This window comes from Macrosteles quadrilineatus, unplaced genomic scaffold (genome assembly GCF_028750875.1).
Source record: "Macrosteles quadrilineatus isolate MER2022 unplaced genomic scaffold, UCM_ALF_1.0 Scaffold_4__1_contigs__length_99947679, whole genome shotgun sequence".
In the NCBI taxonomy this organism is placed as follows: Eukaryota; Metazoa; Arthropoda; class Insecta; order Hemiptera; family Cicadellidae; genus Macrosteles; species Macrosteles quadrilineatus.
Genome location: NW_026542597.1, coordinates 61,612,897 through 61,638,611, shown reverse-complemented (window position 1 = coordinate 61,638,611; position 25,715 = coordinate 61,612,897). Strand labels below are relative to the sequence as shown.

The 25,715-nt window shown below is 36.0% G+C and overlaps 1 protein-coding gene across 1 annotated transcript in view; it reads right to left on the bottom strand.

Moving 5' to 3' along the window:
* LOC128991741 (protein trachealess-like) overlaps window positions 1–25,715 on the bottom strand; it is a 217,135-nt gene that overhangs the window by 102,940 nt on the left and 88,480 nt on the right. The window contains exon 3 of the mRNA XM_054414894.1: window positions 15,353–15,400. Coding sequence (XP_054270869.1) covers window positions 15,353–15,400 — 48 coding nt within the window. The remainder of the gene's footprint in view (window positions 1–15,352; window positions 15,401–25,715) is intronic.

The following is a 25,715-nucleotide window of genomic DNA, read 5'->3' as shown; positions in this document are numbered from 1 at the left end:
AAGGGATATGGAAGAAAGTAAAACAGGTTGAGACTTTGTGCCTACAAAATTCAGTTAATTTATCAGACTAAATCCACTGATTGCCCTAAGCTTACGGACTTTACCAGTTTTATGCTCATATCAGATTGATTACAATCCAAATATCAAGAAATTTGTCCAAACTTTATCAAATTACGTTTGAAATGTTGTTAATTTCCCTCCAATTTGACGTATAAACAGTTTAATTTTACAATAGGTCTGCAAGCAACGGCTGTTCAAAATGCCGGGATTCTTATTTGGAAGCCCTGTATTTTACTGTACGTTGAGGTGTTATTTAAGTTCTGTAAATTCTACGCTCTGAATTTTACGCGCGGCAAATATTTAGGTTAAGGTATTTAAACGCTAAGGATTCATACTAATTTTTTTTTTCAGTAACTATTTGTGTCACCGTATCGAATCTTTATCGCTCAAAAATTGTACCGTATATGGACTGCTACAACGAGTACTGTAGCAAGACGAATTATCAAGTATTAGCATACAGTATTATTTTGTGTTTGGTAAGTTCCTCAAAGTACTGTATACTTAAAAAATTATGTCAATAAATTTACAATCATGTTGAATAATTTTGTATATCAATGAACAGGAATACAATTACATAAAATTCTCAATTTAGTACGCAACTACACTGCTTTGAAAAATAGCCATACCAGACACAGACATAATAAAATATTTAGTACCCACCATTTAAATATTCCCCACATTCAAATCCGATCCCCACCACACACCAGATTTCTTTCTCAATAACCCCAAGTGTGAACGCCACATTCTCCACATAACTACACAGTCAGATGAAGTCGGCTGGGAAGGGAGGATCTCCCCAACTGATACCTCTTATCACCAATCTACAGAACGATTGTTTCCGGATATATCCGCTATACGTCGCCACTTCCGCTATCTAACACCTGATCATGTGATCAGTGACGTAATAGAGCTCTAGTGTTATTGGTTCATGGGTTCATTGTTGCGGCAGTGAGGTTGTGTGGAGACTGGGGTGGGTTTTGAAAGAGATTTTTAAAGAGTCTAAAGATGTATGTAATATTTAGCGTAATATTTAGCATACTTCTTATTGAGCATATTTCCTTTGTTCGTTATTCGCGTGAAAAAACATCCGATGTTTATATACGTCTTTATTATAATACATGTAGTGGGAAACATTGTGTAGATAGTTGTTCTAAAAACAGTTTGATAAACTTTTTGTTCGATTACATTTGTTTATACTGAAGTTTATTTAAAACAACAGTTTACGATATACATCAACGATATACCATGCACATGATTGTACATTAGTGACATTATTACTTGCCGACCGCAAAATAACTTCCTTACTCCTATTACATACTAAAGTTTAATCTTAAAAAAATAATCTTTAAAAGGCGCTCTTTGCTTGGAGTACATGTGCAAAAAATAATGGGTTGGTGCAAAACACTAACATTTGATGTACCAAATATTTATGCTGGCAATATTAGGTAGCAATCAAATTTTAGTACAAACTTCGAGGGTGAAATTAACCTCGCTAAAGTGATTTGTCATTTTACAACACCATCCACTTAATCCACCTCCAAATCTACATTAATTGTTATTAAGTAATTATGAATTAAACATAACATTTTCAAAACTTTCTAATATATCCACTTGAATAATGTTAACCTTCAAATATAATAGAATATATGGTTTAATTTATACATTGGTTGGTGAGGTGGCAACCAAAAAGTGTTTTAGTTAATGATCCCACAAAATTATCTTCAAAACTGTTAATAAATGGAAAGCGAAATCCAACAAATACAGATACAAGGAAACTTAATAAATCAGGGTGCGTATTATAATGCGTAGATGAGTGTTAAAACAATATCAACCCTCCTGAACCAATAATAACCTGATACAATTACCCACCCCGGATCAAAGACACCCTGTAGGAATATTTGGCAAACGAATTACCTTGATTAATGTAATTAGTGACAAGGCAAGTTTGTGCAGTCTTGCCGCGTCTGTGTTTCCATTCCACGCTGCGAACAAACAATTTCCAATACCGGAGCTTGCATTGCATTAGCATCCCTTAATCCGCCACGTACCTGCTCTGAATCCATACAAACCCCCCCAGGGTGGCGCGGGGAATTATTTTATTTTTGGTGTAAATATTAAGTGAAATTTTTGAGTTGAACTACGTAAGGATTGAAATAGTTGGTTTGGAAGAACTTTAGGGTTGCTTTATGTATTACTGATTTTTTTTCACTTACCAATGGATTTATAAAATTTATTCAGAACAAGTTCAACAGAAAATATGACTTCTATTGTATAAAAATAGCAAATTTACAAAAGTAAATTGTTTGATGGAAATTTCTAAGCACTTCAACCTTAGTCTTATTTGCATACAAGTAGACCATTAATTATGAAAAACTATTTTTTCTTAGTTGTACCCTTGATTATGAAATTTACTCGTTTCTTTGATATCTTACAACACAACGAGATAGGCACTAAATTCAACGAATTAATACCACCCTATTTCTTCTCTTTAGTATTCAACCCGATACAAAAACACCACCCTAAGCCCTGATATCGTAGTAATTGTTCTATTTCTTTATTACGGAATAGTTTAGTGTTTCAGTGGTTTAAAGTAGTGTTTAATGTAATATTCAATTAAACACCCATAAACTACATTTATTAGAAGATCTTTTCATTTCATACAGCCATTATTATGGTAACAACACTTCTGCATAACAACTTAAACAAAAAATGCATTTTTACATGAAACCCTCTATAATTTTGGTCTGTGAGAACGGCTCGCCTCAGACAGCGCGGCTACATGCAGACACCGCCGTGTCTGCCGCCGCTATCAACATTGATTACAACCTTATCTCTGATCGAATCTGGGCTTTCCGCTAATCTAATTACAGGCTGGTGATTCGCTGAGGTTAATGCCGGGCGTGACGAAGCGCACCATATGGAAGTCAGTGACAGTCGTGGAATCCAAAAAGTGGAAGAAATATAAAAAAATGGTTAGAAAATTTATAGGTCTATCCACCTTTTTTTATTGCATTACCTTGTTCGGTACTTATTTTTCTCTTTTACGAGTGGCTTTTAGTGGGAGTAGTAAATAAGCCAGTACTTTAACCTATTTGTGATGAAATTTTACTTTTTACAGTTACAGAAAAACTATCCTGAGCCTAAATAGACGTAGTTTATTTAGATAATGAATTGAACACTCCTGTATCCTAGATTATTTGTTCTAACGGATGATCTCATTTCAGGCATGCCACAAAATCCATTTTTGGAATTCCGTTTTGGATTCATTTGTAAATAAAATCTACTTTCCCATAGACTTACAAACTCAAGTATTCAGTATCTGATGTCCCAAGATTGAAGCCTGCCAATCATGATTTGCTTTTGATAATGCTATATGGTAACTGCTCAACTTTGTAATCCTAGCTTTGAAGAAAGTGATAAAACAATTCCGGGTAAAAACCTAGCGTCATTTATTGTGAAGGTAAGATATAAAAATAAAAATGAACTATTGTAAATTTTACTGAAGGAAAAAATAGCACCAAGTACGGAACTTGTTCATATGAAACTCAATTTTCTCACTAAAACAATTTGTTTCAATACCTTTTACCCCTTCAGAAAATCTTTCTTGTAACACAACTAGAAGAAGGAAAAATCACACCACTGAACTTGCAGCCTTACATTTATCTCGCTATAAAAATTTCCAACATAATTTTACCCTTCACAAAATATTTCTTGTAACACCACTATAACCCCATCTAGTCTCATTGCCCCACTACTATGTGCTACAGTGGGGAGGAGCACTAACATTAACATTTGACGGTCAAGTAATGCCCCACCCCTACTGTATACAGATGGGTTAATTAAGCTCTAAACCGCTCCACAGCTTGTGCTTCACCCTACTGCCCTTTACCGCTTGATACCGTGATGGCCCTGTTTGCATGTCATTTTGTAAACAATATCGTTGGATGAGGCTGTAAATGGTGAGATTAATTTGTACCCCCTCGTTTACGGCTAAATTGTTGTAACTTTTGTTGTGATATAGTTAATTGTGGATACGGTGATTTTATAGGTTAATTATGATGATAAACATAGATTTCTGATGTAATGAGTGCCATTAAAGAAGGTTTAACATTAGTTTATTTTTTCAGAAGGTGATTCGGTTATTTTTATAGGTTAATTATGATGATAAATATTGATTTCTAATGTAATATGAGTGCCATTAAAGAATGTTTAACATTAGTTTATTTTTTCAGAAGGTGATTCCCTTCCTCATAATTTGCGCAAAAAAACTGTTTCAATTTTCTTCTTTCGTTTGTATTGCGTTGTTTAGGCTTAAGATATTTTCTATAGTAAGGTTATGTGTTGACTATTTGGTTCGTCTGATAAAAAAAAAACACCTTTGCATAGTGCACATTAAGTTGGCGAATATGTTCTGCAAAACCCTTGTTAGAAATCAGGCACTCTAAAACATTTAAACACGTTATTTAGATAACTAGCTAAATAGCTAGTAGCTAATGAATTGAATGGTTATTTTAACAATTCTTGCAGGCCTGTGTTATGCACTTAATCCAGTAAAGTATCTGAAATATTCCCAAATGAGTCAAAGTACACTTTGAGAAATATATTTTAATACAGTATATTCTTGTTGATGTGATTTTCTTTAATAGCTTAAAACACAACGAAAAAGGACCAGACTTCATTTGTATCACTATTTTGTGAGTCTTGTGTTTAGGCAAAGAAATATCACTCTAAATCCGATAAACTTACGTTTGTTTGATATAATATTTAATTAAAGTACCGTATATATATTGCTTACTTTAGAGGTCACTTGGGATAATCTTGCTTCAAAATTGTATGAAGATGAAATTTAATCAATAACCGATTAATATACTTAAAACAAAATAGTAAAAGCTCTGAAGAAGTTTAGTCTACTTAAAATAAAAGCACCAATACATAATTTATGGCAAAAACACATACAATGGAAAAAATATGTTTCGCTCTTAGTATTATTACCAATTTAAATCGTGTTGATTATTAATATTTTTGAAACTATATTTTTGTCACCCCTCTATTGCCTCCGCACAATAATCCCAAAACAACAATTGCGCCCAATCCATTTCACACCCCAATCCTTCATCACAAGATTGAGTCATAACCCCCGAGCTCGAATTATGATGATCCCCGAAACACGCAAAGTCAATCAGGGAACACAAAACACAATTTTGGGGTCGCGCGTCGCAAAGCCGGCTAGCCAGCCGCGGGTTAAGCCTCGGCCAACGGTCATGAATAGCGTAATTAGAGTTAAGCCGGGGTTTAGTGGTCAGATTGACCAGAGTAATTGAATCCCGCGTTACAGGTGGTTGGTGGTCGCTCCCTACATCAGGGGAGACACATAACAATGCGTGTGTGGCGTGACCCGCCTGACGATGACCAGGGGAGTTAAATACCACTGGATTGGGGTTTAAATTTGTTTTATGTTCAGTTTTTAGGGAATTGAGAGAAAAACAAATGGACGTGATGCGGTTATTTGCGTTACTACTATAAAGTGGAATGTTACATTGAATTGGTTTTCCGTAAAGTGGGATTTTCCGTAACCACTCTATAGTGCTCGCCTACTAAAAAAGGTCGCCGGCTCGATCCTGAGAAAAGTCAGTAGCTTTTTGATAGTTCGAAACTGGACCCAGCTGTTCCTGATCATTTGGCTTTAAATAAATGATCCTGGCTAATGAAACAGCTGATCTTAGTCAGTAACAAAGCTACACTGACCATCCCACACCATTCTACACTCATCCTTCACTCATATTTGGGTTAAAATACGCACCTAAGTGGCGTCCCCATCTTAATGATTGATAATTGATAATTGAAATACTGAAATTTGTTGTTGTTGTAAAATATGTTGACCTAATGTGTTTTTGAAATACAGCGTACGGTAGTAAAAGTCCACTGAATGAATATTTATCCTACAATTAAACTATACTTAGGATTGGGTTAGCACCGGAGTATTTGATTTTATTTGAGTTCTGTACTTATAAAAAATATGTTGGTGCTCAAATGTTAGTAAATGTGTAATGAACATGGGAGTCATAATGAAGAATTATAAAACCAGTCTTTACAGCTGATGAGAGTTTTTTTCAGGCACCGACTTATCCACAAATTTCTCGTTTTGTAATTCTTGTTCATTTCTTGAGTAAATTTTAACTTGATTTCAGAACAAAAAAATGAAATGAAATACAAGTATATAATAAAGAAGTTATGTGTTTTATAACAAAACTGAAAGTAAAATTAAAGAAATAAAGTTATTAAAAAAAAACAAACACAATTTTCCCTAAAGAATCTATGTTTTGAGTCTCCACCTAAATTATATTGTAATTAATTGAATGTATACATTTTTTTTATGACATTGGATTTTACCTTACCAAAAGTTGGCATGCTAATAAGAAAGATAAAAAACTTTATATACACATTTTTAATGTGTTATTAAAATAATCAATGATACTCAATAGATGACATTTCAGCAGAATTCGTGACCAAATTCGCCAAAATAACTGCTTTATGGCCTGGACCTCCAGGAAGGCAACGCTTTTAAAATAATTCCAACCGATTTGGAACTCGTTTGGTTTAATGAGATGTATAAAATTGGCTTTGGTTGAAGAATCTAAATAACTTCCGATTGTAATATGAATCGGTTAGAATTGGGACCTGTTCACTGTGACAAGCATTAAGTTTAATTCAGGTTTACGTGTGGAGAGAGGTAGAAGGCAGTTATCTGTAATTAGGCTGATACTTTTCAGGAAAATGTGAGAACGATTTTCCATTATCTTGCAATTTTTTCCACTCATTTCAGTTTTGGTTCGTCTGATTTTTTTGAACAAACTATTAGGACAAATGTCTTAGAGTAAAAATCGATTTCCGAAAGTTGAGAGATATATTTTTTCTAACAGAACGGAAACGCCGTTGAGAATGGCTTTTAATTGGATATTTGTTTATTTGCATACAGTAAAAAGCAAACCCTTATTTATTTACCTAACGACCAGATTGCCGCTTTGCCCCATCCAGGATTAGATTTGCATCTACTGGCACAGAGAACTTTTGACAAAAAACTGTATAATCCAACCATTAAAGTATTTAGATACCCGCATTCACCTCAATACCCGTAAGCCATTAACGAAACTTTTCAAACAATTTTATCAGCTGGACTGGAACGTTTGAATATGACTACCAAACATGTCCTGATTGTTACAAATGCAAAAGTCACAACTCAAACACAAGTCCGTAAGGAAAAACTAAACAAAAACAATCCTCCATTACGTTGATTGGAGTTTTCAAGAGCTATAAAACAAGCACCCTGCGAGATAGCAGCGATACAAGCACAGCCCGGCCACAGCACGGCCCACTACACGACGCGTAATTAAAATTCGAAGGCTGACGTCAGGGGGCGGGACTGGTTACTTAGGCCTATTTCGCCCCGAATATTTATAACCGAGTATCCGTGAAGTAATTATAATTATTATATCACAATATTGAGGCTTTAATAAACTCGGATGAAACTTCTTCGCGCATTAGTAATTTATTGTAATAAATTTCGAAGAGGCGTGGAACAGTTTGCATCTCGTAGTCCGGGCTGGAGCAATTACTGTGTGGTCACTAGCGGTGCTTGGATACTGCTTGTCACTGGTAGCATTGAATATGTAACAACACTATCAAGTAGTGCTAGGAATATGGTTTGTAAGCTTAGTAGTACAGGCAGTGCTTGAACAATCCTTGGTAGCACTAGTGGTGCTTGGATACTGCCTGGTGTCTAAGCACAAAGAATTCTTTGCCTGGTACTTAGGCAAAGAATATGATTGGCAATGTTGTTGGTGCAAGGATAATGCTTGGTAGCAGTAAAACTGTTTTTGCTCGGACACTGATACTAGGACTGCTGGGAGACACTGGAAATGTGTGAAAATTGCATGATAAACTGTAGCTTTGTTCGGTAGACACTATAATGCAATTGTGTAGACACTACTTGGCAGCCGAGCATGTTCAAATTGGACAAATTTTAAATGGTTGATTTGGATATTTAATTTAAACCATGGAAAGTTAGTTTACTGTATTATGGAGTATCCTTGACCACATGTGTGTAATATTGCAAGAAACTTCTTGGCAGTCACTATGCTTGAATATGCAAAAGGTTCTCCTTTTATGTGGATTTTTATAGAATTTGCGACACGAGAAGGAACCGAACAAACGTTTTGGAGGCCATATCCGGAGTTATAAGCTATACTCTCGACCGAATTTCAGCATTTACGGATAAGAAAGCAATATCATACGATTACGATAGTCTTGTCAATTTCCTAAAACAAATGTCAACTATGAAATCCGAAGATTTTCATGTCGAAGCTTTTGCCTAAACCTTTCATTGTAACTACAATAATTGTTCATGTAGTTTAGCAACGATCTATAATTATACACCACAATAGATAATAGAGATCTAAATCTCCATAAAAATCCAAAAACAGAAACGTCACACAACGTCATCGACCTTGGAACCGCTCGCCAACCACGACAACCCCTTACATCCTTCGCTCCAAAGCCAGACGCAGACATAAATACAACGGGAAGGCTAACTCTCGATGTCCAAATGAAGACAGTAGCCCACTATGGCCCTGAGGTTGCGTTCTGAATGAATTAGCACAAATTAACCGACGACGTGGCGCAGGCAGCATGCCGATGCCGCGGAAGTGAGAGTGGAAGAGGAAGGCTGTCCAAACTAGTTTAAATTGAATTAGGAGCGGAGTTGCGTTGGTCAGGGCGGCGCAGGGCGCAGAATGCTGATGAGAAGTGACGTCACGGCCTCGTGGTCTCACGTACCACGGGGACCAAGGTCAGACTCTGGGATCCGGTCCACTGGAGTTGGGGTTTGATGTATTGGGTATGTAGAAACAGCTATGAGGACTCAGGAGAAACGAGGATTTGAATGTCGAAAATAGGCTTTTTGGATGTTGATAGATAAGTATTTGACTATGTGAATGCATCAAAACAGAGACTGGGACCAGGTTGACGATCCGGATACTGTCATACAGATTTTTGAATAGCGAGTGTTGTTAGTTGTTGAGATTTTTCAGTGGTTTTGTCTTTGAAAAGATCTGTAAAGGCAGTGAGGAAGAAAGGTTCTTGTGTGAAGAGATTATAAACAACACAACAAAATTGAGTTAGGGATATAATGAGTATTTGCATAGACTTCTCTTTGGCAAAAGAGCTGTATGACAGAGTTTGAGGTCATGTCGATTGGTGTTAAGATTTGGACGTGGTTATGTAAAAGACTTTGGTGAAGAGTTGGTGAGTAATGGAATGGAGTTTCTTCATGGACATTTGCTGATCAGGATGCTAAGGCAGCGTTTGGTGTTGGGTGTTGAGAAATTTAATGGGGTTATGTTTTTGAGAAGACATGACATTTCCATGTGTAATTAAATGTATTTGTTTGAAGAGATTTTCAAAAACAGATATCAGAACATAATTTGTTTAGGGATATAATGAGTATATAGCGATCAGGACAGAGTTTGGTCACAAGTCCATTGGTGTCAAGGGTTGAAATTTGGGCAAGGTTTGTAGTTTGAAAATTACATATAAAACAACATAGAATTGTTTATGTGATCAAACAAATATTCTTTCAGTTAAGTATCCACCTGGCAAGATTCTTTAAGACCAAGATTGAAATCCTATCCATTGGTGTTGGTGTTGAAATGTTTATAAGGAATGAGGAAAATAAGACTTATGTACGAGACTTGAATTTTGTTCATTTGTAACGATTTAGTAACTAGGCTGCCAGCACTAGCAGGAAGTGACTCTTAAAATAAAAATATAGTGAATTCAAAGATTCCATGTGCCCACGATAAGTAGAAGAAGTTATTTGAATTAAATATCGTTCCACTAAAATCTATACTAGAAAATCCCTCTGGTATACACCGTACCTTTCCACAGCACGCGAGAAATTCTCAAGCCATAATTCATTCCCCGACTTGGAAAACACCTCACAAGGCAAAATTACCTCATTAAAAACAGATCACATCGATTTGAGGCGGAGGCGATTTAATTTCCTTAGTGCAGAAAAAATGAGATCCGCATTACGGCGGGATTGGAGAGAAAGTTTAATTATGTCTCGGTGGCGGAGGCTGTTTGTTAGCATTAATGTCGCATTATGGAGAAACAAACTGTGATCGGGGCTGTGACATTAGCCTCGCCTCATCTCTGAGATGGACTATAGCCTCGGCCGGTGGTCCATGTGACGTCATCGGTCAATGTTACCAACGTAACGGCAACGAATCATCAGCTGACATGAATGGACGAAAAGATATTTCTACAAAATATGATTATAAGTTGCAAGAATTGTATAAATGTAATGTAGTGTAACTTAGCTCAAAGGTTCCAATTACGTCATTGTTCAGAATGAGCTAAAAGTGGATACAATTTGTAACAGATAATAATACTTTGATACTTTAATACTTTTTGATGAAATGGGAACCATACAAAGTAGGCATTTTAAGCCAAGTATGAATGGAGATGAGTGTAGGAAGAGTGGCGCGATCTTGTAGTCTTGTTAGTGACTAAGCCCGACATATTCCTTAGACACAGCTGTTAATTAATAGCCCATACAGCTAATGGCAACTAAGGGACCTACAGTTTATAGTGGAATCCAAACCACATTTTTCCTTGGTATATACGAATTGGTCTAATTATCAGGTAAAACAAAATAAAAGGTAGAACTATTTACGTGTTACCATCAAGTTCGTTCATTAAGCTTAGGCTATGAGTTTTTTTTTTTAATTGAAATATAAGAAAAACTCGAATTATCACACTACTTACTTTCGAAATTCTGTTTACAGTTTCTGAAATGCTAAAATGACTTGAATCAAGGAAAGAGAATTTTTTACACTATCGTAATACTATTATTTGACTATATTGAATTTTTAGTTGGTTTCCAAGCGAATCAATGTCACGGCTACTAATTTAATGCATGTAACTGTATAAACCGCTACCCCTCTAGGAGGCCGTGTGACCGATGCCTCACGCGGCGCGAGCAAACCGCCACACCGCCCGGTGTACAGTTGATGCTAAGTAGTCTACAATGATGGCTGGACAATGATACAATGATCGTGAGACACTGCCTCGGGCTGAGTGACGTATAATGTCACATCCCGCTACTTAGCCTACATATCACGAGCCGTAAGTTGTGAGATGAAAAATTCAGGTGGGTCTTATCTATATCAGACAGATTTATACGGACTTTTTACACACAACGATGAGTTTATGGTTAAAAACGTTGTGAGGACGTTGGGTACGAGCGTGATTAAAAAAAGTTTAGATAATACAGATTTTGATGATATCGGTCTGAAAGTGTTAACAGCATCACGTATTTTGAGTTCACTCCGATTACGGATAGCTATTATCGCCTGGCTACCTAGCATAAAGTACTACATGTACCTACAAAAAGAAACAAGAGGTAAATAAATCTAAATGTTTATTTTGTGTACCGCACCTTATCAACATACGTGTTTGAGTATTCTGTAATTGCAAAGATTAACTTATGTTTACAATATTCGTTTGTATCTAAATCATATAACTGCAATCTTTGAAAATTGTAGTGATTTTTAAGTAAAGAAAATATATAAATTATTTTTAATTTTTGTTGTTGTTCGCAACAATGTTACCACTTTGTTTTCATACAACAATACAAATAGTTTTTAGTTGTATTAAATCGATTGTTTTACTAATCGTCTAATACGATTATTCATCACAATCATCCACAAACAAACAATACATTTACATTCGCACACCACACAATCCAAACCTCGAACCTCAGTCCTCGGTTCCCACAAACAGTTTTAATTCGATTACAACCGAGGTCGCGTCTGATGATTACGACGCTCAATTCATTACCTGCAAACCTCCCCCCTATTATTAGTCCCGATCCTCCCTCCGATCTTAATATGCATTATTCTCATCTACTTAAATTAGTTTTCGACCGAAACTTTGATTGGGGGGCTGACCTTGGAGGAGGTACCGATATCTCATCAGCGCCGAGCTGAGGCTCTTGCCTTCCAGTCTCCTGCTCCTCTCGCCACATTTTCCATCAATTTGTGGAAAATTAAGGGATCCTATCGCTCGCTTTGAGCTCGCCGTTATCAGAATATTAGTTTCTCAAAACATCTGCTAATTGCTGTCGATCGCGTGATATCGACGTGCCGCTCACACCGCGGGCTTTTAGAAGCCGGACACGTTCCCGATACGACCGATTGTTAGACGACTTTATCGTTGGTAAGGTTGTTGACAAGGTTTAGTGAAAATATGGACAGTTATGCATTCAATCCTTTGACTACGAAGATTAAAAGGTAAATTCCCGTGTTAGTTTAGAAGTTGAATTGTGCCATCGACGGAGTGTGCTGACGTCAGTTAGATTTCAAACTTATTTCTATTGTATGCACCAACTTTATAAGAAACTAAACTAAAAGGTCGACTTAAGCCTACCTGTAAGCTATATCATACTTTATGACACATAAATTATGGTATTTAAAAATAATAGATAAAATGTAACACTGACACCGCTGTGGTGGTATCCAACGAAAGTTTTTAGAGACTTGATGATATGATTATTGACACACCTTTATAAATATGGCCTGTACGTTCATGTAAGGGACACTAAGAAAACTATTTTCAGATTTGCTACATCTCTTATTGGATATTGTCATAAAATATTCAATTCACCTTAGGTAACAAAATTGTCCTGTTTGGAGCCTTTTAACTTCTACGGCTAGAACTCTCAGCTTATTTTGATGTACTGTAAGAGTAGCTCATTGACGCATACATCCTTTGAATGATCATAGAACTTATGTGAGAATATGTGTGTGTGTGTTTTATAAGGAAGCAAATATCAACATCCAAATCAAAGTTTCACCCATGTTTAACCTCTTAAGAGAAACGAGTAAATAATCCAAACAGCCGTGGGAGACAATCACCTAACGAACCTCGCCGAAAGTAATTGAGTAGCGTCATATTTTCGAATAATTTCGTCAAAATGGACTGTAAAGTGGGCGAGTGGGCTTGCTCAGCCGGCAAATCACTATTTACAGGGCGAGAACCGTGTATTTTGCCCAGGTAAAATACGGTCGCTCGCCGGTCCGAACACTTTGTTATAGAAGGTGTTTAATAACGGCTTGTCGGTAATAACCTTCATTTGGACTTGTTTTGGGCAAACACTAAATAATAAGCGATCTCACGCCCCGATACTCGCCCGATTATCTCTATCTGTAATCGGCCTTTGTTGCTGTGGCGGTTTAATCACTTCATGTATTAAAATACGGTCCGAGTTCAAACTGAAATTTGTGGCTGGTGAATGTACTGCGGATCGCAAAGTGATTTCCATCATTGCCTCGTTACGTGTGAAAGGGCCGTATGTGTGGATGTAGAAGCCGGTTGTGTCTTCGGGCTACTTTTAGTTTAGCCGTTCTATTCTGTTCTCTTGTAATAGGATTTTACCTTACTATAGCAACCAAGATTGACATCTTCTCTAGTACCGATTTAAAGGTCAAAACTTGGTAGTAAGTCACAATTACAGGAACATCAAAACAATAAATTATTCATCAAGAGAACTTAGTTCTAAGATTGACGATTTTGTAAACACAGTAAATAAATAAATAGATTCCTGCGCCAGCAGAAAACGCAAAAAATAGTTCGTCATGCTGATGCATGATTTTAAAAACCATACATATTATACTTAGGTGAAAGCTGTACCTCTATGATCATTCGGAACTTGTAGACCGATAATTTTCGGAGGATACATGACAGCGCTCTTGAGATAGTTGAAAGTGGAAGAGGTACAAGATGGAAGGTAACATAAATCATGTTTGCTCAAATTCAGTTATCTGGAGCTATCCCATCATGAAATTTTTTAACAAGACAGATACGAAATCCGAGTTTTCTATGTTCTACCACAGACAAGGGTAGTCAATGGTTCTACATATCCAACTGTCGCTGTTGTTGGTACTAAGCACTGGACATGTATTTTTATACTGAAACTAGTAGACTTTCATCTGGTTGAGAGGGTCTTCAAACATTGACTTCTATTCTTCTATGGGTAGTTAAATAAGTTTCATACAAATATTTGCGTTTGTAGCATGGTTTAAGCTTATCAACGTCAACTCCATTACGAAGCGGCTTCTTCTTAGTGCCCCCTAACAAACCTTTTTTCCTCCTGAAAGTTAAATTTTCCATGTAAATGGCCAGTTTGTAGAGTCGCAACTACAAGAACACGCTGTCTCCTTGATTCACCTCGGCATTTCCTAAACAGAGCGACAAGAGCGGTCACATCACAGGAGCGGAATGGTCGGAACGGTCCTCGTATGCTAATAGTTTGCACCTGACCCTTTGTCTGCAATGCTACCAACTGTCAATCACACTTCACCAGGTCTACCACCACCGCCACACGGAATACACTCCTTCCCTCATTATGGCTACATAACAATGTCGGCTGGTGATTACAACTTGGTATGGTTGTTAGTTTATTTGAGAATGGGGCTTGTGTTTTTATCTTCTTTGTATTTTGATCTTTCCAATGCGTTATCTCGTACTTGGGCCTAGGGAGTGTGTATGGCGTGGTACGAATCAACCGAAGCATGTGGTCTGCAAGAATGGGATTTTCAAGAAGATGGTCTCAATTTTGTCAATTTACCTTTATGGGAATGGAGGCGACGCTAAACTAACCTAACCTAGCCTGGCCTAGCCTAACCACACCCAACCTCATATAACCCCAACCCAACCTACCCTAATCTAACTTGCACACAGTAATTTTAAAAGGGGCGGCCCTCTTTTTAAAAGACCTCCCGACAGCAGACATTGCTGACTTGGATTCGTAGTCGCGTTACCGACTCGCCTCTTCTATGTCTGCAATATCAATCATAGCTCTCCAAATTATGAACTTAAAAATCTCCAGTCCTAGAATTCTTTTGAGCAATCATGGATGACAACTGCAAAAAGACCTTAACAAACATGCTGTTGCCCGTAGCTTAAATTATTGTCTAATCCTTCGAAATGGGTAGGTACATTAGCTGCGGACAAATATTTGCGTTTATAGCATTATTTTCATAGTGACGATTCCCTTATTAATGTGAACTACATTACGTTGTAGCTTTTGAGGAGTGCCGCCTACCATGTTATATTTTAACGATTTTAGAGTTCAATTGGTTTTGAAACGTATCAGTCATATTTGTCAACTTTTCCCTGTTTCATTTTGGACTTTTGCGAAGTTTCCTCTGGTAGATGGATGAATATTACTCACCGAGCGTTTACGGAGTTAGGGTGCCCGACGTCGTCCGCCGAGGGTTTCCTGCAACAGAAGATCACATTTAGAGAGTGGCGAAATTTCGCTTCTCCGGCCTTGGCCTACCCTTACTGTATAAACATTAGATATGAAATAATGATGTATTAACACTTACCAACCATGTATAATTTAAAGTGCGAGAGTATATGGCTGCATTGTGTCAATTATGTAAAATCTAAAAAAGGTCAAGTACAGCTGTCAAATCAGTGTTTACCCGGTTCATCCACTTTATGGTAGGTTGGGAGTAGTTCTAACCCATATGAAACGCTCGGGAAGTAAATTTGTTTCATGATGCAGCTAATTACATGGATTTAAACCATGTATAAATCTACGAGATATTATAGCTAAGGATATATTACCATTTTTTGTACTTAATTCTGACAAAAATCAATCTGGAGATGCTGAAAGCTAAATGGTGCAATGATTGTATCTAACAGTTTGCAAATGTATTATTTCCTGATTCCCTGGTCCTTAAATTTGACTAATGTAACTAAAAACCTCACAAAAATACCACCCATGTTGAAACTGCAAGTTCGCATCACAGACCAGATGCATGACAGCAAAGTATTGTCAAGAAGCTTTGTCTTTTGACACCTGTCAATCATCTTCTTTTATGTAAATAAGCCTTCGTCGATATTTGTAGAAACTAGTTCACGTTGTAAGGATATCGTAAACTAGTTCTATTGCGTTGTTATAGCCTTCTACTGTGTGAATGAAAAATCTGTACATTTTAAATGTCCACGCCATTCTTTTTGGATTAAAAGTTAACTGTCGTAGTTAGCTAGCCTATGTATGTATTTTGATGAAATTTGTCAAATTTATATTTTATACTATTGTATACCATTAACGTTATACTGTACAAAAATTTCACCTCTTTCCCTTCCCTGAAGCAGCAAACCTAAGTTCTCGTTAAAACTAATATTTTTTTAGGGGATAAATCTGACATGTTTTTATAGGGAAAAGGAAACTCACTTAGTCTGCAGGTTTGCTCTCCTCATTTCAGACACATTTAAGACCGTTTACTGCATTTTATCCTTACGTTCTCCTATTGTTCATTATTATCAGAAATCTCAACACCTAAGGATTGGATTTAAAACTATTATAAAGAAATAACAGGCTATTTTTAAGCAGATTTTGGTCAAACAACCATCAAGACTCCTTGAAATCCATTCATTCCCTCATAAAAAAACTTCTATTGCATCAAAACAAGTTACAACTCTATATCCGATGTACTTTTGTCCTTGGAAAAAAACACATACTAGTCCTCCAAAAAATACCTACCTACAGAGACTCGTATTCCAAACAATTCACATATACTCCGAATATTATTCTACCGACATTAGTTGATGTCACTCGTTCCCTAAATCATTCAAAAACACAAAGTCCAATGACCACTTAACTAGGCAAACAGCCCAAGGGATCAGCTCCCTCTTCCCACCTTTTTCAATATCTCCCGCCCCCGGAACTACAGGTGGCCCCCAGGGGAGACTTGGAGGTCAAGGTCATGTATAATGACCAGTGTGGCCCTCACTCCCTTATTATCCGGGGTGCGAAAGGGTGAACCGACTGAGGCTAATAACACACTAGCTACTCCCCACCCTATACTTGCCTCCCTTCATCTACATTCGTTACGAGACACTAGCAGTTAGGTATAAATAGTTGTGGTTAATTTGTTGGGGCTTGGATCCAATTTGCTTAAGATTGTACCTAGTTGGAAACAGGTTGACAGTAATCGTGTGTAGGTAAATTTGGATTGTGGATACTTTTCATTGAGGTTTGATGTTTTATTTACTATGGGTTTGATTGATTCGTTTCTAAGTTTGGTACCAAATAAATCCCTCATGCAACTATAATTTGTATTTAATCACCTTGATAAAACGGTGATGCACTGTAGTGAATAATTTAAATTAAAATATTAAACATTGTTTAAAAAATATGGTGAATGCAGTGCAGTATGAGGTAAGATGACATCTATAGCTATGTTCATATTATACTGACCAGCTGTTTCCTTTTCTAGGAACATGTTTTAGAAGCCCAATTATTGGCAAGCAAAGTTCAGTCCAGTTCTGAACTATTCAGTTACTTTTCGCAGCATAGAATCGGAAATTTTAATTATTAAATGAGCACTAAAACTTTGAGGCATTGCTATATTTTACAGTGTTGGGTAAAACAAACATTTAATTTATCCTAATTCGTTATGATGTGTTTAATTGTTTTTCATTTATTTTTATCATAGCCATGAGAGTAATCAATATTAAATAGTAAATCAACTATTCTATTTACAGTGGAACCTTGATAACAAGACCCACGATAACAAGTCACCCTTTTTAACAAGTGTCATTTTCTAATCCCCTTGAATTTTATTTTAGACCTAATCACATGTTATTGCAAACCTAAAGAAGTTAACCCTGATAACAAGGATTTTTTTAATAATCCCCTTGAGAGTCTTGTTATCGAGGTTCTACTGTATTACAGAATGTAATACCTCATAATGATATATACATTTACAACATTATCGCCCACGATTCTAGTAAACAATAGACACACATGTGTTCTTGAGGATTTTCACTGAAAATCATTACGGATAAATTTATTTGAAACCTCAAGCGAACTACAGCTTGTCCTACTTGACATTTCCCACATAACCTCATCTAAATCCACTCCACCCACGAATTCCCACATTCAAACGACCAACGGCTTCTGATTCGTTACGTCGTCAAGAACTCAAGGGCTGTGATCTGGTATCAATCAAAATCAAAGCATGTCCCAGGTACAATAGAATATCTGACGGGAGAGAGAGAGAGAGAGAGAGAGCGAGGGAGAGAGAGAGAGAGAGAGAGTGATACATTGTGGGTGGGTGGGGGGGGGGGGTGTCCAGAGTCAAATGAAGACCGAGGGAGAAGACAATCTAACTTTGCAGGGGTGAAGGCAATTTATGGTGACTATTTGCAGATGCATGTTTATCAGCTGACTTCCTATTGCGAGTTGCCACCGATGTAATGTTTCAGTTTCAATCTGTTGCTAATTCAGTGGATTGTTTGTTCGCTTTACACCAGCTATTTATTACAGGGGTGGGAATCTTCGCGCGTCTTTTGCGATTGTTTCTTTTTTTGGATATTGTTTGAGTGGATTTAGATTTGTAAAGTAGTTTTAATTTTATGAAGTTGACTTTGTTGTTTCGTATTATGGATTATTTTAGTTATTAGTTGTAAAAGTTGTATTGTTTTAAAAACGATTTGATGATGAAACATGTAGGATCATTTTTGTATTACTTTTTATAATTTAGAAAGTACAATCGAAGCTATTTGAATTTTTTTTTATAATTTAATTGAATATAGTTACTGAATACTACATTTAAGAGGCAATAGATTTTAATATCATATGAAGGTCCAAAATAACTATAATCCAAAAACACAACATAAACAGAAAAAAATAATTATGTCCATTAGAATTACGGAATAACTGGATAGTTTACTATCAACAGGGTTAATTTTATTGTTAAAACTTTTAATATTTAGGCCTTAAAAAAATAATAAAAACTACTTAGCCACTTTTTATGTAAACAAACTAATTATAAATGACAATTTATAATCAAACTAAACTACATTTATATAAAAGTTAAAATGCATTACTACGATGTCATACAATGACGATTAAGTTAATTAATTTAGTATACGCAAAGTTAAGATCTAAAATTAAACTAACCAAGGTGCCATTATATAAATTTCATAAAAAAATATTAAGAAACTGTCAATAACGCAATAACACAACAATAATCGTCACATAAAATTTAAAATCGTCCAATTAGTTTCAATTTCAAAGAGAGATCACGGATAAGAAACTATTATTTTAAACTGCAGATGAAGATTACTTCTTATCAATATTTACCTATATTGAAACAAGTTGAATTTTCCAAATTCCAAAACCCCTTCCATATATGTCACTCAAAAACCACTTGTGCACCACAACTACCACTATTTTATATAACCACAGCCACCACTATCTTGTACCACTGCCACATACCGAAGAACCACTGCCTACCAAAGGGTTAGTTCCCTCCCCGTCTCGGTACCCCCTCCACAGCCTTCTCTATCTTGGGCTATTCAATACACCCTCAATTTGTAGTTGAAAAGATTCATTATGTTTTAATAACTCTATTGTGTCTACGGTTTCGTTTAGTAACTTTGTTATTGTTTAGTTTTAGACAGGAATTTTCGAATGTAATTCTTAAAAGTAATAATTGTTTTAAATTCCTCCGTTGGTTTGTTCCAGGGTTGAGTGTAGAGATCGAAATTTTTACTGGATAATTTATTTTTCATTAAGGAATGTAATAAATGTGTACTGTGATTTTGTGCTAACATAGTAAGTATGTCGTGTACGATTGATAAGAATAACCTTTGCTCGTTGATCTAAATAATCAAAATGAAATTAAAACAGGTAGATAAAATAATAAATTAACGCATGCCATATCCGAAGACCCGAAACGTCGTAAAACTCGTTTTATTTTACGGGAAATACCCTTTTTGATAGATTTCTTGCTCATCTTAAAATATACGACGATAAACCATCTTCTCAATGGATCAATTGCTAATGATAAACCAGTTATTGGGATCAAACAAACAGAAGGCTCAGCAAACAGAGGTTTCTGAGATGGAAGCAGATCTAAATTAGTAGTCGGTGACAGCAATGTTGAAGCATAAGCCAATCTGCATGTTAAATAGAAGGGGCTTAAGGCACTGCCGTGCTGATGCGCCGAAGTGATGACGATACTTCATATCAAGTAACACTTCTAGATAGTTAATTTTTTAGTTAATCATTAATTAGGTAGTTAATTCCTGATAAGAGGTAGTTTTAGTATTTTATTTACTTTAATCGGTTTGGTTTAAAGTCATTGTACTACATGAAAAATTGCCAAGTTATATATTACCTCTTGGTAAAAAGATGCGGCAAAATATAATATATTCTTATTTAGGTACTTCTTGTCAGCTTTTCTGTAAATACGATTCCAGTAAACTAAAAAAAAAAAAAAAAAAAAAAAAAACAGAACTATGCATCAAAACATCTTAGAATGTTAAATCGTGTACAGTCTTGTACAAAATATTTCAAATTAAATCCCCATATTCAAATCTAGGAATTTGTGCAATTTTTTTACCTCGTGACCTTTCACGTGTTCCTGCTTATGATGCATGTTGCCAATAACAACGTAATTAGCATAGTACTCTTGTCAGCATCGCCAGTTCCACGGTAGAAGGTGGTGTTTACCGTCGAAATAATTGCTTCATTTTCTCCAATATAAAACATCATATACAATTACGCGTATACCTTTGCTGGTGGTAGAACTACACTGTGATGCATTGAAAACTCACATCCGAATGATTTTTCTTTACCTGAGTGAGTATAAATTGTCCAGTTGTTTGAAAAATTCTAAGATTAAAAACGTTTAAAAATATACTTTTGTATTGAAAAAACAAATACTAATAAGAGATCACGTCATAATTTTATTCGTTTAGCAAGTCGTGGGAGTGTCCTATCATCTTAAGGTTAAAAGTCCAATAACACGATAAAATCATATTTACAAACTATAGACTACACCATTGTATTTACCTAAAAGTGTGAAATGCATATAATAATTATATCAACATTTTACCTATTCTGATCATTATTGTAACGTCTATTCTCAATCGATTACCTATAAAAATATTCCATTAACACAAGGTATTCATGAACGTGTAAATACGAAAAAATCGTATTACAACAAACCTAATAACCATCGTGATTATGTGCGTGTAGGTAATGTAAATAAACTATATGTGTCATTGGAAGCTTTTTCTATTAAGTACAGATAGCATAAATCCAATCAACTCTTAACATACTTTATAACACACTTTACTTTACACAATAATACTAAAACAATCTAGAATCTATTACTGAAGTTCACATAACTGTATAGTAAGACCTAGAAGCACTCAATCACCATGATGACACGCACACCTTTGCGAAACCAACGCACCGTTTTATTCGAAAATAATTATCACCCTCGGTTTTCGGCACCCTTCCCGCCAAAACAGCAGCCTCGGAGTGGATTAATGTGTGTCGACAATGCGATGTTTACGTTCGACCTGACACATTGTAGAGGTGCGAACCTCTTTGTCACCCTGGCTACAGGGTCGCCGATTAACGACAAACATTGAGTGGAACAAGGGATTAGAGAGGTCTCAATCTGCGCCACCTGCAGGCGGAAGTTGGAGGTAGCGGTTTTTGTCGCTCGAGTGTCTGAGAACGCTTCGAGGGTTTCGGGATTTTCGCAACTGTCGCGAAGATTCAAGTGGTGGAAGTTAAAGTTGCGTTAGAGAGGGTATTGATCAAATAATTTGTGTTGAAAGTAATTTTTTATGTTTAAAGGAAATTGAGTAAGACTTTATCATACCGTTCACTCAAAAGAAATCATTAACCACACTGATACCTTATTTGTAAATTATTCACACTGTATACTTTTGTATGGTTTGACTGGCAAATATTTTAAGACTATTTGTAAACATCCTTAAAGAGTGCAGTCCATACATCGTATGGTCGTATCCGTTATAACACTAATTGAACAAGGAGTAAGTATGTTATGTATTTTATCATAGAGGGGATCTATCGAGATTTTATAACTGGAATAAATGTGTGAATTATTAAAAAAAATGACTTCAGACACCATGCATACACTATATCACAAATTACCCTGTAAAAGAATTTTCTTTAGTACATCAATGTTGAAATAAGCTTAAACACGGTATATAATTACCAAGAACGTTTTTTGCATTAAACACCATATCTTGAATAGAGAAGGCTACATCACAATATGAATTTTAACTTAGTTGATTTCATAATGGTAGAGTACCACTAAAAGTAGTTCTTTGTGCGATCTTTTAGATAGTTGATGATAGTTGCTAGTAGATGTACAGTCACGATGTGGTAATTGTGTACGTATGCAAAAAAAAATATGATCAGAAAGATTTCGTCCCTAAGTTCAATCCCTCATTACTAACCACTAAATAATGCAGCACTAAATCAGTAAATTTTAAATAATCATTTCAAACCCTGGCATTCCTGATAGCCCAGTTCCCAGAGTGAGATTCGCGCCGCCGCGGGAGACGGACTACTACGCAGGCCTCGACACAGCACTGCGCAGGTCTCCACACAGCACTGCGCAGGTCTTCACACAGCACTGCGCAGGTCTCCACACAGCACTACGCAGCCGTACTACTTGCATATGCTCAGCGTGTAGCGTGTAGCGGCTATTACGGCTAATGTGGCTTACAGTTAGCTAAGTAGTATTACGTTAGCTCAGCTGGACTTTGGACGTGACAGTAACTAGAACAGTCTGTGTGAATTATGGATGTGACGACAGACTTGTGGATGTCTCACAAAGTGAGCTGACCAAGCTGAGATAGTTTGAGTTTAATTTTTTTTTTAATTTAATATTTATTGTTAAAGATTTATCTCAAAAGAAATTTAATTATTTATTTAACCAAATTTGCATTATGTATTCTTGTTTCTAAGAAACTTCTTATCCTTTGTTTAGACACAATGCATAACATTCAGGATATTGTGCACTTACAATGTACAGTTATGTGCAAACTCATGGATGTTGGTTTAGTCAAAATCAAACTTAATTTACTGACACAATTATAAAACTACATACGGTGAATATAATATTAGCATAAGTATAATTCTTGTAAACGGCGTTCATTTAGAGGGGAAATGCAATACTGACTCCAGTGATAAACTGATAAATCAATAAATTATAAGCAAACTGTGGTCAATATTACTAATATAGGACGTATAAAACATTTAGTTAACTTGAATAGTATCCAAGCAATTACCATTCAAAATCCCGCCATTCTTTTATAAACGTAGTTAGTTTAGCATAATTTTATGACGTTCATATTAATTTTGTAAACTCTAAACGAGTTTATTGAAGCTGTAAATACATTCATTGCATATTGCGTAGTTAAAATAAAATTTAAGAGGACCGATCACAGCGGAAAATATAGGGGAAGTTTTGTATTTGGATTTCGCTACCTCAAACTTATTTCTCTCTTAGAAATATCATTAAGAAGATTAAGTTGATTAGCGAATACAATCTTGTTATTCTATTTCAACGGTACTTTTTTGCTAGTGGTGAAATGGGATATATTAAAAAAAAGAAGTCATGGAAGTAATAGTGGAATTATTTAAGTTATTTGAAATATCTACTCTGATAGCGCTTAGATTTCAAATAAGGAGGTGTACCAGCTATGCAGTTCTTATTACAAATCCAATGTCAAATCTACAAAAAACATATTACCCGCTATGCAATCTATGTAAACATAAAAAACATTCACTCCAGTGCAAATGTAATCAAATTACACCAGCGATTATTCAATCTTTACCAACCGATAATATCCTGAAGCCAATTAATTTACTTCGAGGACAAAAACCATTGTAAATAGAACTCCGGAAAGCTTGTAGATCGAATCGACCTGTTGCAAGTTTCATTGGTCATTGGACATACAGTACATCAGCACAGCGGGGGCCTGCCTACTGCCAGCGATACGACGACATCGCGATAAAGTGATTCTGTGTCGCTGTGGTCGCTGCGATCAGATGGTCGATATTATCGCCATATTTACAATCTGTCAGCTCAGTAAGGACAAGCTTATCACAGATCTTGAGGCTTTCTGCTAGACTTGCTCTAGGTCTCCCATAAATGCACATATATCACTGTTAACCTGGTGGTCTTATCAGATAGTATTGTGGCGCGGTATACTATTGGAAAACGGTGTTTAGCATTTTCCTTTGATTAATGATGTATGGGGGTTTTATTCGTACAATACTTAACTTCACAACAGAACGATGATGAATTATGGTACAAATTGTGAGGGAGTTAAATAACAAACCATCAGGGGCGGTTATTGATGTATGTGATGATGCCGTTCAATAAGTTAAATACCCCCGCCGCAGCAAACCTGCCGACTAAGCGAATTTCCATTTGTCTGAATTGATTTTCAGTTAAATATATTTTAATAACATTAGGTTTAACGAGTACCTAGGTTTGCTGCTACAAGGAAAGTAATAAAGTGTGTTTTTGAGTAAAATATTGATAGCTTAGTACAAAATAAATAAATTTGCCAAGTTTGATCAAAATATATCCATAAACAAGCAAACTACAACATTTGACAATATTCTCCATAAGAATAACATGGGAATTTTAAATTTACAATTTTTTTAATTTTCTCCGTTACTAATAATCAAACAAAAATACTTTTATATACTAAATTATTTGTTTTTTTAAGCTCTTTAAAAAGGTCTAAAGAGAAATCGGGAAATTTTGTGTTTTGAGGGTCAAAAGTGAGAAAAACCAATTTTTACCCCATAAAACCCCCCGTAAAGCCCCGTTCCCATGGTCCGATCGTGCTGGTTCGCGAACTCATTCAAGTTTATCCCGCTTTAAACCTTTAAACCAAATTTCATCAAAATCTGACAAAAATTACTCAAGTTATCGCGTTCACGGACGTATATATATATAAGTCTATATATATATATATAAAAATTTGAACGAATGGTGTTTTTGGCCTCTGGGGACATCAAAATGAAAAAGTAAATCGGTCCCGGGTCTAGGTCTTACCGTGCCACCTACGGTAATAGCTACTTCCCTATAGGGAAATTCGCTAAAAACCAACCGTACCTACCGGGAAAAGACAGTTTTCTTATCTAAAAAGTTTATCTCTATTCTAAATATGATTTAGACACGTCATGATTATATTTTTAGCTTGTTAAACCATAATTTGTTTCAAATCCTAGTAATGCTTGTATCACAGAAAGATTTGTCAGGATGTAGGTATCTCAACATTCTTTCCTAGTATTCCTTCTCCTTAAGATTAATCAAAATTTAATTTCAAAATCTAAACAAAACGTACAAACTTTAACTTTTTACTACTGTATTTTACCATCACGGAAACCATTCGAAAATATTTCAACTCGAAATCCCGTTATTTCAATAAAACAATTGGAAACCCCCTCCAAAATGTTCCAAACGAGCGGCAAACACCAACCTCAAACAGTAACTGGCGGCAAAGCCCAGAAACAAAGTGTAAACACGTGTACGTGACCCGTGGTGTACGTGAGTGCTGTGTACGTGTACGTGAGTTTGTGTGACTGTGAGTGTGTAGGTTTGTATGTGTGCGTGTGTGTGTCTGTCTGTCTGTTGGACACGCTGGCGTCTCACAGATGACACAATAATAGTTTAGTTATTAAATCAAGGTGTGAATGTACATCATTACGGTAGTAGCCCAGT